The sequence below is a fragment of the Myotis myotis genome, unplaced genomic scaffold (assembly GCF_014108235.1).
Source record: "Myotis myotis isolate mMyoMyo1 unplaced genomic scaffold, mMyoMyo1.p scaffold_m19_p_19, whole genome shotgun sequence".
Classification (NCBI taxonomy): Eukaryota; Metazoa; Chordata; class Mammalia; order Chiroptera; family Vespertilionidae; genus Myotis; species Myotis myotis.
Window position 1 is genome coordinate 17,949,449 of NW_023416323.1, and position 12,978 is coordinate 17,962,426.

At 53.0% G+C, this 12,978-nt stretch overlaps 1 protein-coding gene across 1 annotated transcript; it reads right to left on the minus strand.

The window, feature by feature from the left end:
• Window positions 1-6,667: 6,667 nt before the first annotated feature.
• Window positions 6,668-10,619, minus strand: ADAD2 (adenosine deaminase domain containing 2). The gene is made up of 10 exons (XM_036345301.1): window positions 10,181-10,619; window positions 9,091-9,231; window positions 8,696-8,746; window positions 8,480-8,605; window positions 8,233-8,383; window positions 7,980-8,147; window positions 7,607-7,857; window positions 7,265-7,508; window positions 6,859-6,979; window positions 6,668-6,772 (listed from the first exon to the last, which is right to left on the minus strand). The coding sequence occupies exons 1-10, from the start codon at window positions 10,617-10,619 to the stop codon at window positions 6,668-6,670; spliced, it is 1,797 nt and encodes a 598-aa protein (XP_036201194.1).
• Between the last annotated feature and the right edge of the window lie 2,359 nt (window positions 10,620-12,978).

Genomic DNA, 12,978 nt, shown 5'->3' on the forward strand with positions numbered 1-12,978 from the left:
ATTGATACATCTCTAAGAGATAACTTTAAAATGTTTTTTCAACATCTCTCTGGCCAGAGTTGAGCCTAAAGAGTGACTTGGGAATGGATGGGTTAATTCTTCAATGCAATGCAAGGGGGCTCTACCCACTGACTCTATTTTGACGGCTTTAGGGACTTGAGAAATTGGTAACTGGAAGTCCTGTCAGAAGACATTCTGAGCAGAGAGTTTCCATGAGAGGATCCGTGGACCTCTGGAGATTATGCATTTCAAAGTGCACAGCTTTGAAATAGGGTCCATTGATTTAGTCAGATCCTCAAAGGAATCCATGATCCCACAAAAAGAATAAAAAAGTTCTTAAGTAGATCACCTCTTACATTTTAAGATGGAGAGACAAAGGCTCAGAGAGAAAAAGCCACCTGCCCAAGGCCACTTAGCCAGTTCATTTAGTTAGGCCCATGGTTGGCAAACTGCGACTCGCAAGCCACATGTGGCTCTTTGGCCCCTTGAGTGTGGCTCTTCCACAAAATACCACATGCGGGCACGCACGTACAGTGCGACTGAAACTTTGTGGCCCATGCACAGAAGTTGGTATTTTGTGGAAGAGCCACACTCAAGGGGCCAAAGAGCCACATGTGGCTCGCGAGCCGCAGTTTGCCGACCACTGAGTTAGGCCAAGTCTCCTGGTTCCCAGCGGGACACTCTTTGTAGTATATCATGCTGCAGCTCTGAGGCTCCTATGACACTGTACCCAAACCCTCAAAGAAAATAGTCAAGACAAGATTATAACAACACTCTGCTATGCTTTCCTGAGCAGAGTAGATAGGGTTGTCTTGGGGTATCTTGGGTACCAACTCTCACCCTTCCTTCATTGTATAATGGTGGACCTGGAAATTGATCCCATGAAAAGGGTGGATGAGATGGTGGTTAAAGGCCCTCTCAGCATGGACAGTCTATGATTCTGGGAAGTACAGTTCATTGCAACATTTTATACCATGGAGGGGCAGGTAAGAACAAGGAGAAAGGTCAGGAAAAACAGACCATGGCCACCAATGTCCATAGAATTGCTCCCTTAGCAAAAATCAGTGAGTCGTTGAACTTTAAATAGCTCGCTGACATCTCTGTAAAACAGCTGCCTGCCATGTTGCTACCCACCCCACCTGAGCCCCTCACCCCACCCTGACCCCATGCCCCTCAGCACCTGGTTGCATGGCTGTTCCTGCTTCAGCTGCCTGCCCTTCTCACCATTAAACTCCCTGCCTCCTCATCCTCATATTGAAATGCTAATAATGGGCACCACTTATTGAATGATATTTAGGTACCAGGCAAGTGATTTTCAAAAAATATTTTTATTGATTTCAGAGAGGAAGAAAGAGGGAGAGAGGGACAGAAACATCAATGATGAGAGAGAATCATTGATGGGCTGCCTCCTGCACGCCCCCTACTGGGATCCAGCCTGCAACCCGGGGCATGTGCCCTGACAAGGAATTGAACTGTGACCTAGTTCATAACTTGACACTCAACCATGGACCCACACTGGCCAGGCAGGCAAGTGATTTTTTAACATCTTATTTGGAAAAAGATGTTAAACTCACACACACAAAAACGTTGCAAGAACAAAAATAGTACAAAGAACACTTGAATACACATCTTTTTGAAACATGTTGCCTCATTTGCTTTATCATTTGCTCTCTATTTTTTATTATACATGCAGGGCATGCTTTTCTGGACCACGTGAGAGTAAGTTGACTGCGTCATGCCCTTTGCTTTCAGAACGTTAGGACATGGTAACTGAAGGCCTATCCACAGACACCCGCCCCAGGCTTCTTAGCTGAGAGTTCCCGTGAGGTTCTGTGACCTCTGGAGATGGCCCGCAACAAAGAATGTGTATGTTACGTTGTCTCAAAGTGCAGTGTCCAGAGATTTCATCGATTCTCAAAGGAATGCATGATTCCCCCTCAAAATGAAAGGATAGGAAGCTCTGAAGTGAACCAGGCCCTTCATTATAAGACGGAGAGCCCAGGAAAGCCCGATCCTCAGGAGATTCTCTTGTAAAACAAGTGCAGTCATCCACGTCAGCACATTTAACTTGGATGCAATAGTTTAATCTAATTTACCGTCTGTTCCAATTGTGTCAGCTTATCTAATAATATCCTCGCTAGCCTTTTCCCGTAGGACAGGGTCCAGCGTAGGGTCGGATACTGCATTTACTTGTCCTGTCTCTTTAGTCTCCTGTGATCTAAACCCATCCCCAGCCTTTCTTTGACGTAGATGACGTTGAGATTTTGGACGCATAGACACCCTCCTTTGTATAGAATTGCTCCATGTCTCCTCGTGCTTGGATCGAGGCTACGCATTCCCGGACAGGCGCTGCATTCGTGAGGTCGTGTCCCTCTCTGGGTATCACAACCGGGGACACCATGCTTTCTCCAACGACAGATGAGCCCTTTATTTAGGAGGTAACCCCAGGAGATTCTGGCAGGGAATGGAGAGCGAGAAAGGGAGGGAGAGCTGGTATTCAAATAAGAAACACAATCAACTTCTGCTCCTGTGCAGGCCAGACAGAGCCTGACTGAAGGCCAGGTGTGCGCAGATCACCTCAGGCTGCCTCTGTGAGAAGAGAGTGTCTGCCTCGTAGGTGAGCTAGTCCCTGAGACTCAGAGCAGGTGACCTCTTTCCACCTGCCACCAGAAGGGGACCCTGCCAGCTCCGGAATGCCTGCCTCATTGATTCTTAGAGCAGCTAAACGTGCCGTTAGGGTCACCAGACCCAATCTGCCCATTTTGCTGTTGTGGACACAGAGGCCCAGGGAGGGGACTTAATGTGGCAAGTCACACAGCCAGGGGTGGCAAAGCCAGGACTCATCCAGCATTTGACACCTACCCAAGGGGCACCTCCAGGAACACAATGTCGGTTAAAAAAAAGAGAATGAAACCAAGGACACCGCAGGCTGCCTCGCGGGCCCTGTGGCTCCTCAGTTGTCTGAAGCAACCTTGGCTGAGGCTGCACAGAGCCAGGCCTTGCCTCAGTGCAGCCTGCTCTAGATGTCACATGGAGAATGTGTGACTGTCATTCACCTTTGCTGTAAGGGGGATGGAGCCGAGGAAAAGGGAACAAATTTGGGCGCCCTGAGCTAAAATTAGCCAATCTTGCTGTTCCGAAGGCTTGCCTGGTACTCTGCCAATGACCAGCTTGGAATAAGATCCCCTGGAAAGTTCAGTTTCACCAGGCACCTGCCTAACTAATCTGCTGGAACGCCCCCCCCCCCCCCCCCACTCCCCGACACCAAGAGAACATTAAACAATATTAAGAAGTGATGTTGGCCCTGACCGGTTTGGCTCAGTGGATAGAGCATCGGCCTGCGGACTCAAGGGTCCCAGGTTTGATTCTGGTCAAGGGCATGTACCTTGGTTGCGGGCACATGCCCAGTAGGGAGTGTGCAGGAGGCAGCTGAACAGCTGATCGATGTTTCTCTCTCATCGATGTTTCTAACTCTCTATCCCTCTCCCTTCCTCTCTGTAAAAAAAATCAATAAAATATATTTTAAAAAAAAAGAAAAAAGTGATGTTGTGGCCTCTCTGGTGTATTGGGGCAGGTCTAATCGCAAGGCCTGCTGGGCTGACCTTGGGATGTGGGAGGAGGTGAGAGGATCCCCCGAATGAGGGGTGGCAGGGGTCAGGGGTCAGGGGTCTCCTATCCCAGCGCCACCGCCAAGTCAGAAGTCAGGAGGGGCAGCTGTTGGGTTCTGGGGCAGTATTTCTTAAGTGCCTGCCATGTGCCAGACCTTGTTCTAGCTCAAGGAGACAGTAGTTAGCAAGACAGATGCTAACTACCTTGGCTGAGGCTGCACAGGGCCAGGCCCGGCCCCAGACAGCCTGCTCTAGATGTCACATGGAGAATGTGCGATGGTCATAACTCACCTTTGCTGTGAGGGGGATGGGAGGAGGGAGATATGAAGGCAGACCACAAATAAGTCAAGAAGGAAATAAACAGGTAAGTCCTAGGAGGAAGGGGGCAGAGTGGGAGTAACCATACGTGGAAGCCGAATTTGAACAGGCTTCTGAGGTTGCAATGGATTTGCCAACGTCTGGTTCCCCTTCCAGTCTCCCTGCAGGTAGGGGAGGCAGGGCCGAAGTTCTGGTCTGGGAATGTGGAAACACCCCCTGCATGATCCTCTATGCTCTCCCTCCTGCAAGTTGCATACAGACTCAAGGAATACTCAAAGCCCGAAGGCAGGGTTAGTGAGCCACATCCAGCCCGGAGCCTGTGTTGTAAGGGAAGTTTTACTGAAACACAGCCAGGCCCATTCATGCGGATATTGCCTATGGAGCTTTTGGGCTGCAATGGAAGAGCAGAGTCATGCAACAGAGGCTGTTAAAGACTTCAAGCTGGAGATATTTACTCTGGCACTTTGCAAATGTCTCACTTTTGCTCTTTCCTGACCAGAGGTGGGAGATGCAGAGGGTGAGGGACTGCATGGTGCAGCAGGTGCCCAAGGTCCAGGAGAGATCGCCAGGGCTCAGAGCTGCAGGGAACAGAACAGGGGAGTGTTGGCACAGGCTCCCTGGAGGAAGCAGCATTTGAGTCGTGCCCAGCCAGGTTGCATCTCCTCTTGATTTAAATATGCCAGTGTTGGCAACACTTCACCCAGAGGGGATCAGGCCAAGGAGACGCTCACAGACTCTCCACGTCAAAAGCACTGCTCCTCATCACTCTGCAGGAGGAAATAAGCTGAGTCAAGGGAACTGGGCGAATTTTGTGTAATGGGGACTGTCTGGGGAGGAAAGGAACGGACGGGCAGATTTATGCAAAGTGGGGACAAATATAACTTCCTTGGCAGAACACAGCAGAGTTTATGTCATTTTGAAAAACTTGTTTACCCAGTGATTAGGTGATTAATGAGTATCAAAAGGCTCATTGCATAAAAGTGCAGTTTGAATGGCTGTTATATTTCTAGATTAGGTTGTAGTCACCCTTGCAGCACAAAAAGTAAATCAACTTAAATTATCTCCTGGGGAAAATAATGTGTAATAAATGAGCTAATCAATAGGCTTGGGAGTTTTAAAAATCCTCTCCATCCCAAAAAACATAACCACAAGAAACATCATTTCAAGGTTGGCCTTAGAAGTTGTTTTAAACAGTAAATAGTAAATAGCTGTTTGCTCAAACAGAAAATCAGTGCTCACCTGGCTTTTGAGGCCCTCCCTTCTGGTTCAAACTTCCCTCCCTCTGCTCCTCCTCCAGGCCTTTGCACACGCACACTCCCCAACACCCGTCTTGCTCCTCGGCTTGAACTCCCCTCTCGTGCCCTCCCACCAGCCACTTCCTCACCCTCTGCATCTCCCACCTCTGGTCAGGAAAGAGCAAAAGTGAGACATCAAGGCTAGGAGGCAACTTTAGGAACCAGCATCCAGTTCTCGTTTTATAAAAGAGGCTGGAGTTTTGTCCAAGGTCACAGAAGCAAATCCAGCAGCAGCCCAGCAGTGACTGGGACTGAGAGCTGGAAGTAGATGCCTGCTCGGGAACTGCAGCTCCACCTGTCGGGTGCGTTTCCTCACCTGTGAAATGCAGATACCGTACAGAGTTGGCGGGAGGCTTCGCTTCCCAGAGCTGCCATACAAGGTACCGCAATCTGGGTGCTTTCAAACAAGACATTTATTTTCCCACAGCTCTGGAGGCCAGAAGTCTGAAGTCAAAGTGCTGGAAGGGCTGGTTACGTCTGGTGCCGAGGAAAAGCCATTCCATGCCTCAGCCCCCGCTTCCTGTGTCTCCAGGCATTCCTTGGCTTTTAACAGCATCACTTCCATCTCTGCCTCCCTCTTCACATGGCCGTCCGTGTGTCTGTGGGTCTCCTCTTCTAAGGGCCCCCGTCATTGGATTCAGGGCCCACCCTAATCCAGTATGACCTCATCTTAACTAATTACACCTGCAAAAACCTTGTTTCTAAGTCAGCTCACTTATACCGGTTTCAAGTAAACACGAATCGGGGGGGACACTCTTCACTCCAGGACACCGCAGGGCTCCAGGCCCTACCCACTTGCAGAAACCCAGAGGACCTTAAGGGCAGGGACTGGGGCTGCTCTCTGCCCAGGGCTCCGCGCCCCCTCCTGACTGGGGACTAATGCCCACACCATGCAAGCACCCTTCAACACGGGTGCTCACACCCAGGAGGCTGGCTCCATCAGACGCAGGGGGACCCAAGAGTAGGCACCGCCCTTCTCTGCCACTTGTCCCAGGTGGAGCCCTGGGAAAGGGAGGGAGGGTGCAGCCTCCATCACACCTGAAGAGGATATGCTCCCACACCTCTGCCAACAGTCTGGACCAACACGGCACAGCCTCAGCCTCCCCAAGCCACGGCTGGTGCAGCGAAAAAGCAGTTCTGTGAGGAGGGGATCCCATGGGCTTCTCTCTTCACAAATAAAAGGACCTCAGGCTACCCCTCCTACCAAAACAGCCAACAACACATGGGAGGACCAGAAACAGCTTCTTTATTCAAGAAAGAGCGTCTTTATTCAAGCCCAAATCTGCAGCCGTCCCCACCGCTCCGCCATACCAGGCAGGCCCCTCCCTCCAATCCAACTTCACGCTGTGCACCCACCATTCTCCCCCAACCACCCCCCTCCCCCAGAAATAGCATTCCTCCAGTGGTGTCCAGCTCAGCTCAGGACCTCGCCACCGGAAGTCTGTTTCAATTCCTGAATTTGCCCACCAATGACTTCGACGGCCAAGCCCCCAGGCCCTGCTGTTCCAGGAGGAGGGACAGCTGCTGGCGTGCTTCCTGGTAGGGCCTAGCCTAGGGTGGGAGATGAGAGGGGTGGAGAGAGGGTGCTTGCTAGGGGTGCAGGAGAAAGAGGGCTGGAGGAAAGGGAAGGAGCTGACCTTAGCCTCTTCATAGGTCTTCAAGGCCAGGAGGTGGGACTTGCCGAGAGCTTGGGCAGCCTGGCGGAAGGCCCGGAGAAAGGCTGCCTTGCAGAGGCGGGAGGGAGGCCCACGGACAGCACTGGAGGTGCAGAGAAAGGACGTGAGGTCAGAGGAGGGAAATGATGGACTGAACTAGCAGGTCTGCACCGTGGCCCTCACACCATCGTTCATGTGATGACAATCTCAGGGGTGTCAGGGGGTGGCACAGGGTGGGTGACGGAAGCCCCACATGGTCACACTGCTGCAAGAGGCTGCGTTGGGATTAGAACCCAACCTGTAACTAGATGTGTGCTCTTATCCCACGGCAGGGGGATGGGGATCCCTCCCCACCAGGCCTCTTCATCCCCCCACAGGCCCTTCTCACTCAGCTTTCACACGTCCGGTAGTCACATCCACAACCTCGATATCAGGGTCCCCCAGGCTCCAGTTGAGGCTCAGGTCATGGCAGGTGTTGGAGGTGGGGTTCAAAGGAGCCACAGGGGGGCCCGCAAACAGGTGTAGCATGGAACGGGTATATGGAGGTGGCAGGCATGACCCCGAGACCCTGTCCAGGTTGGGCCGGGTATGGATGGCACTGCTCAGAGTGGGGGGGTCATGACAGGGGTCAGCTGTGGAAGCAGGAGGACAGACAAGGTCTGAGTCACCACCCTCTCTCAGAGCCCTCCCAGAGCCCACCTTCCACCCTCAGGCCCCTCAGGGTCCTCACCCAGGACTAGGCTGGTGGCATAGAGGGGAGGCAGGAAGTGGGCCAAAAGGGCGCCACCCACCCCCAGCATGGTCCAGCGTGACAGCTTGTCGCTGGCTGAGAGGCAACCCACATGGGTGTCCCGGACCGTGGAGGACATGTAGCACACAGGCTTCAGCTCCCCTCGGATGTGGGCCTGCAGGCGGAAGGGGGCGCTGTGCAGCAGGCCGCTCTCAAAGGACCCTGGCGGCGGCGTTGGCGGTGGGGGGAGGCTGCAGAGGCAGGGGAGGAAACAGGACATTGGACACTAGAGTCAGGACTGCTCTTCTGACCCCACCCAACACTGCCCTTCCCAACCCATTACCCCAAGGGACCCCACGGGGGCTCCACATACTAGATGTCATGAGCAGCTCCCTTGGGGGTATTGCTGATGTAGAAGTGTATGAAGATCCGGGGCTTGAGGACAAAGGGGAACCCAGGCCCGGGCTGGGGGGTCAGCACAGACTGCTCCCTGCCCTTGGGACCACCCTTTGTCGCCAGCAAGAGCTGCCGATACAAGAATCTGGAAGAGACAGGTAAAGGCGCAGCTGGGAGATGCCGCTCCTGATTGGGGCCTCTGCCAGGGGTCCCCCTGGCCCACCCTTCACCTCAGCAGGGCCCGGCGGGCGATGACCAGGCCATGGCAGTCGTGGAGCTGCCGGCCTGAGAACTCCAACCAGCCAGCGCAGCTGCTGCTGCCTGTACCCAGTGCCACCAGCTTGTAGATCTCCTTGGTGTGGCTCCTGGCCCCCGGGACCTCTGCAAGGAAAAAGCAGAGACTGTCGGGCCTAAGCAAGGCAAGAGCCCATGGGGCCTGAGGTGGCAGGGGGCGGGGGGTGGCAGGGCAACCCCTACCTTTCTCCAGGATGACAGCAGCCACAGTCCCCTTACAGGCCCAGTATGGTGAGGTCTCATTCACCAGGCGGTCAAAGCCAGCGCTGACCACAGCTGCGCAGCGCTGCTCGTGGGTCAGGATGTTCTCTGCACATGGGGGAGAGGGCAGAGGTGGGAGCCCCACAGGCCGTGCCCCTCCCCTCGCCACAGGGGTCAGGTCAACAGGGGCCCACCTACCTACACTCAGATCGCTGGGTGTTGAAGGCTTGCTGGGGGCCTTTGGGGACTCTGGAAGAGAGACAAGGGGATGGGTCGCCATGGGTGCCGGGGTCCGCCCTCTTCTCCTTTGTCCCTCAGGAAGCCAAGAGGTTCCATTGTTGGTTGGGGTCATCTTCCTGAAACCAATTCCTGGCTGCCCCTCTAGCAGGCCCTGCCCCCAGGATGGGCAGGCCTCAAAGGACATTAGTGCAAGGATCAGTTCATGTGCCCCTCCCCAGCTCCCTACTGGCCTGGTCCTAATGCCCAGATGGCCTCCGCAGCAACCCAGCTTACCCACACACATGCGCATGCACACAGGGTTTCAGCCCCCACCCCCAGCTGGGGCTCCGTCACCCGGTTACTTGACCCCTTACCTGGGCCCTCCAGCTGGCTCTGGATGTAGTTGAGGGCAGAGAGAGCTGCCTGCTGCTTGGCCTCCTTCTTGCTGTTGGCAATGCCCACGGGGCAGGCCACCCCATCCAGTTCCGCACACACAGAGAAGGGGAAGCAGGGGTCTAGGGAAGGAGGCGGCTGTGAAGTGGTGCCCTGCACTTCATGTCTATCCGGGGCCCTTTCTGGGGGGGCCACAACCTCTACCCCACCTGAGCCGCAGCTCTGACATCGGACACCCTGGGTGGCCACCCAGGAGACAGGCTGCGACTCCTGCGTGCCTTTGTGTTCTGGGCCATCATCACACAGAGGATGCTCACCAGCCCCTCTGAGTAAGCCTGTAAGACCCCGTTTTACAAGGGGCAGGCCGTGTGCCAGGACCCAAATCCAGGGCCGCGCTGCTCTCAGGATGATGGCCCTGAGCACAGAGCACCCGCTGCCTTTCCGCAGACACGTGGCTCCAGTTCTCCTACGTTGGAAAGTTTCAACTAGCAAACACTATCGTTTCAGGTGTTACTTATGACACAAAAGAGACACGAAAATCCTAGAACTGGGATCACTTGGTTAAAGGGCATAAACTTATGTCAGTTCATGGTAGCTGCTGGTACTTGCTGCTTCGCTGTTTCCCAAAAGGACTGCTGTTTTAAAGGAGAACCCCCTCTCAGCACTGCTCACTAGCCTCAGATTCACCTGCTTTAAAAGGGCATCAGGAATGCATCTGGGAGATGCAGAAGGAAGGCTGGCATCAGAAAACCAGCACACAGCAGCCAGCACAGTAGTAAACAAGTCTGGCCACAATCGTTATTAAAAATGAGGTGTCAGTGTTATAGAGAACAGGATATTCAAATCACCTCCAGACCTGCCAGTTAGATGTTCAATGTAGCTGGTGGTCCTCGCACCATGCTGCTCACAGCCGTGTGTGAAGGTGGGGGGTGGAAGGTGGAGGGGGTAGGGTGGGGGGGTGGGGATCAGGGTTCTGTCTCAGGTCCCAGGCTCAGGCCCCGCTCAAGGTTCCCCTTGCTTCATCTGGAGTTGCCCTGGGACCTGCTGCCCTCCCAGGCCGCCGGGCCTCACCTGCCGTCTGGTCCTCTCGGAAGATCAGGGAGACTCCCAGGTTGGCCGCGTACTGTGTGAGCAAGGCCACGGCCTGGCCAGGCGGCAGGTCTCTGAGCTGCAGGCCCAGCTGTCTGGCCGCCTTCGTTAAGTCCCCAGCGAGCCCCGCAGGGGGGATAGAGACCCTCGGGAAACTTCCCATCTGTCCCCCCGCGTCTTCCGGGGCCTGAGCTGTGCCCAGTCCTCCGGCTCCGGCCCTCCCTAAGGGCCCACCGACCTCCGCAGGGGCCTGCCCACCCCCCTCATGGTCCTCCATGCCGGGGACAGGCGGCGGCTCCCAGGAGTCCTGGCCCCGGCTGGAGGAAGGGCGCCTGGGGCTGATCTGCAATGAAGCTGCCAGGCGGAGCTTCCTGCGGCCACCATCATCGGCGCCTGGTGCCGTGCTGGCCGGGGAGGCCATGGCCGGACGCGAGGACCGGAGGGGACAGCGGGCCGACTGTGCCGCTCGTGCCCTTTTACACGAGCCAGGCGCCTCCCACCTGGGGAGCACGCGGTGCAGCGTGCAGTGCGCGTGCGTGGCGAGCTCAGCCGCCTGCTGCTGGCCAATGGGAGCCCGCAGAGCTGAGGCGGACAATGCTCCCAACCATAGGGTGGCCAGTCTCCTGGACAGTCGTGGCCTGGGTGGGTTCCACTTCCGGGCAGAGCTTGGGGGCGGGGTCTGGGGGCGCTGTGCTCTGGGGTGGACCTGCCCCCACTCCCCAGTCCAGCGTCCACCTGGCTTCTGTGCAAGAATGTCCTGAAACCAAAGCCATCACAGCAGCCCGTCCTGAGCCACTTAGCTGAGCCTGGAGGTCCTCGTCAGATAAATGAAGGTGTTCTCAACTGAAGCAGTCCTGGGGCATCTTTAGAATGTACATTTTTATTTTATGTTTATATATTTTTATTGATCTCAGAGAGGAAGGGAGAAGGAGAGAGACCAGCTGCCTCCCACAAGCCCCCCAATGGGGATCAAGCCCGACCAACCGGGGCATGTGCCTTTGATGGCAATCAGACCCAGGACTCTTCAGTCCGCAGGCTGACGCTCTATCCACTGAGCCAAACTGGCTAGAGCTAGGATCTACATTTTTAAACTGTGAACTGTACGCCTTCCTAAAGCCAACCGTACCTAAGTGTTCTCTGGCCAAAATTAAACATTTGGTACCTTACCCTTTTTCCCTGCAAAAGGGATTTTGAGTTGGCTCATAAAAATGCCATAGGCAGTAATCCTTTAAGATGAGGGATTAGGGGTGAAGGAGAAATAACAAAAATAAGGTGCAATTAGGGATGAAGACAATTTACATACGGCCTGCTATGTTGCAACACCATTGCTTGAAAGGAGCCAAAAATTTAACTGAGTCTTACAGGCCCCAGTGAATGGGAAAACAGTACCGATAACTCGGTTCACAGTCTGTAAGACTTGTCTCATTGTTACTGTGGATTGCTACCTTTGGGACTGACAGTGCTAACAGAATTGTGGATTGTGGCCGTGTGGCTACTGGGGCATATGAGAAACAGTTCCTGGTGGAACCAGGAATGTATGACTTGGGGAGAGCAGAGGTGGGGGGCTGGGTAGATTCAAGCTCCTAGCTTGGAGGCAGAAGAGATTGGTACCAGGAAGAACAATTCTGGTTTGGAGATGGGGTTCAGAGTGAAGAATTAGGCCTAGGAGATAGGACACCAGCACAGCAGATATTCAGAAATGGAATAATGGCTACCCAAAAAGATTTGAACAGTTTCCAAACCCAGGAACATCACCAATGGGAAATTGAATGAATGGCAATATATTCATACAATGGCAGTAATTAAAAAAAAAAAAAAAAAGAAACAAAATATCATTGTATGCCAGACTTGGGTAAATCTCATTGGCATGTTGAATGAAAAAAAAAAAAAAAGCCAGACTAAAAAAGAATAACTTCTGCATGATTGTATTTATATTAATTTCTTGAAACAAAATTAATCTATGGTGATAAAAGTCAGAATCGAGGTCACTTCTTGAAGGGGCTATTGACTGGGGCATGGCCCCAGGGAATTTTCTGTAGTAGTGGAAATGCTCTCTATCTTGAGCTGGGTGGTGGTTACGTGGGTTTATTATGTATGTAAAAACTCAATGAGCTGTATACTTAAGACTTGTGCACTTTTGCATGTTAAGTATATATAAGTAACAGAAGGAGACATAACAGCTTGTTTAGAGAAAGAAAAGGAGAAAGGGAAGAAATGGATTGGGCCTCCCAGTGCAGAAGCTGGATGGGTATCTTATATGAATGGTAAGCAAAATACTGGTTCCTCAAAGATGTCCAGGGCCTGATCCCCACAGCCTATAAACGTTATATTATATAGCAAGGGGGGATTAAGCTTGCAGATGGAATTAAGGTTTCTAATAGGCTGAGTTTAAGAGAAAGAAATTATTCAATTATCTGGGTAGGTCCAATGTAATCACCAGCGTCCTTAAATGGGGAGAAGGAGACATAAGAGTCCAAATCAGAGATGGCATCATGAAAAAGCCTCAACTGGCCATTGCTGGCTTTGAAGATGGATGGGGGCTATGAACCAAGGAATGCAGGCAGCGTGCAGAAGCTGGAAAAGGCAAAAGAACAGATTCTACCCTGGAGCCTCCAGCAAGGAACACAGCCATGCTGACACCTTGATTTTAGCCCAGTGAGACCCATTTCAGGCTTCTGACCTCCAGAACTGTACAGTACTGTATTGTTTTAAGCCACTAAACTTGTGGTAATTTGTTACAGAAGCAAAAGGAAACTAATAAAAATAGCCTTCAATATTTT

Bases quoted from the DNA above. Each gene is read 5' to 3' on its own strand.
- ADAD2 (XM_036345301.1), bottom strand. From the start codon at position 10,619: ATGGCCTCCCCGGCCAGCACGGCACCAGGCGCCGATGATGGTGGCCGC. The intron at 8,384-8,479 runs GTAGGGGTTGCC...TTTTCCTTGCAG, and splicing joins TGCTGTCATCCTGGAGAAAG to AGGTCCCGGGGGCCAGGAGC. The intron at 8,148-8,232 runs GTGAAGGGTGGG...TGTCTCTTCCAG, and splicing joins GCCCGCCGGGCCCTGCTGAG to ATTCTTGTATCGGCAGCTCT.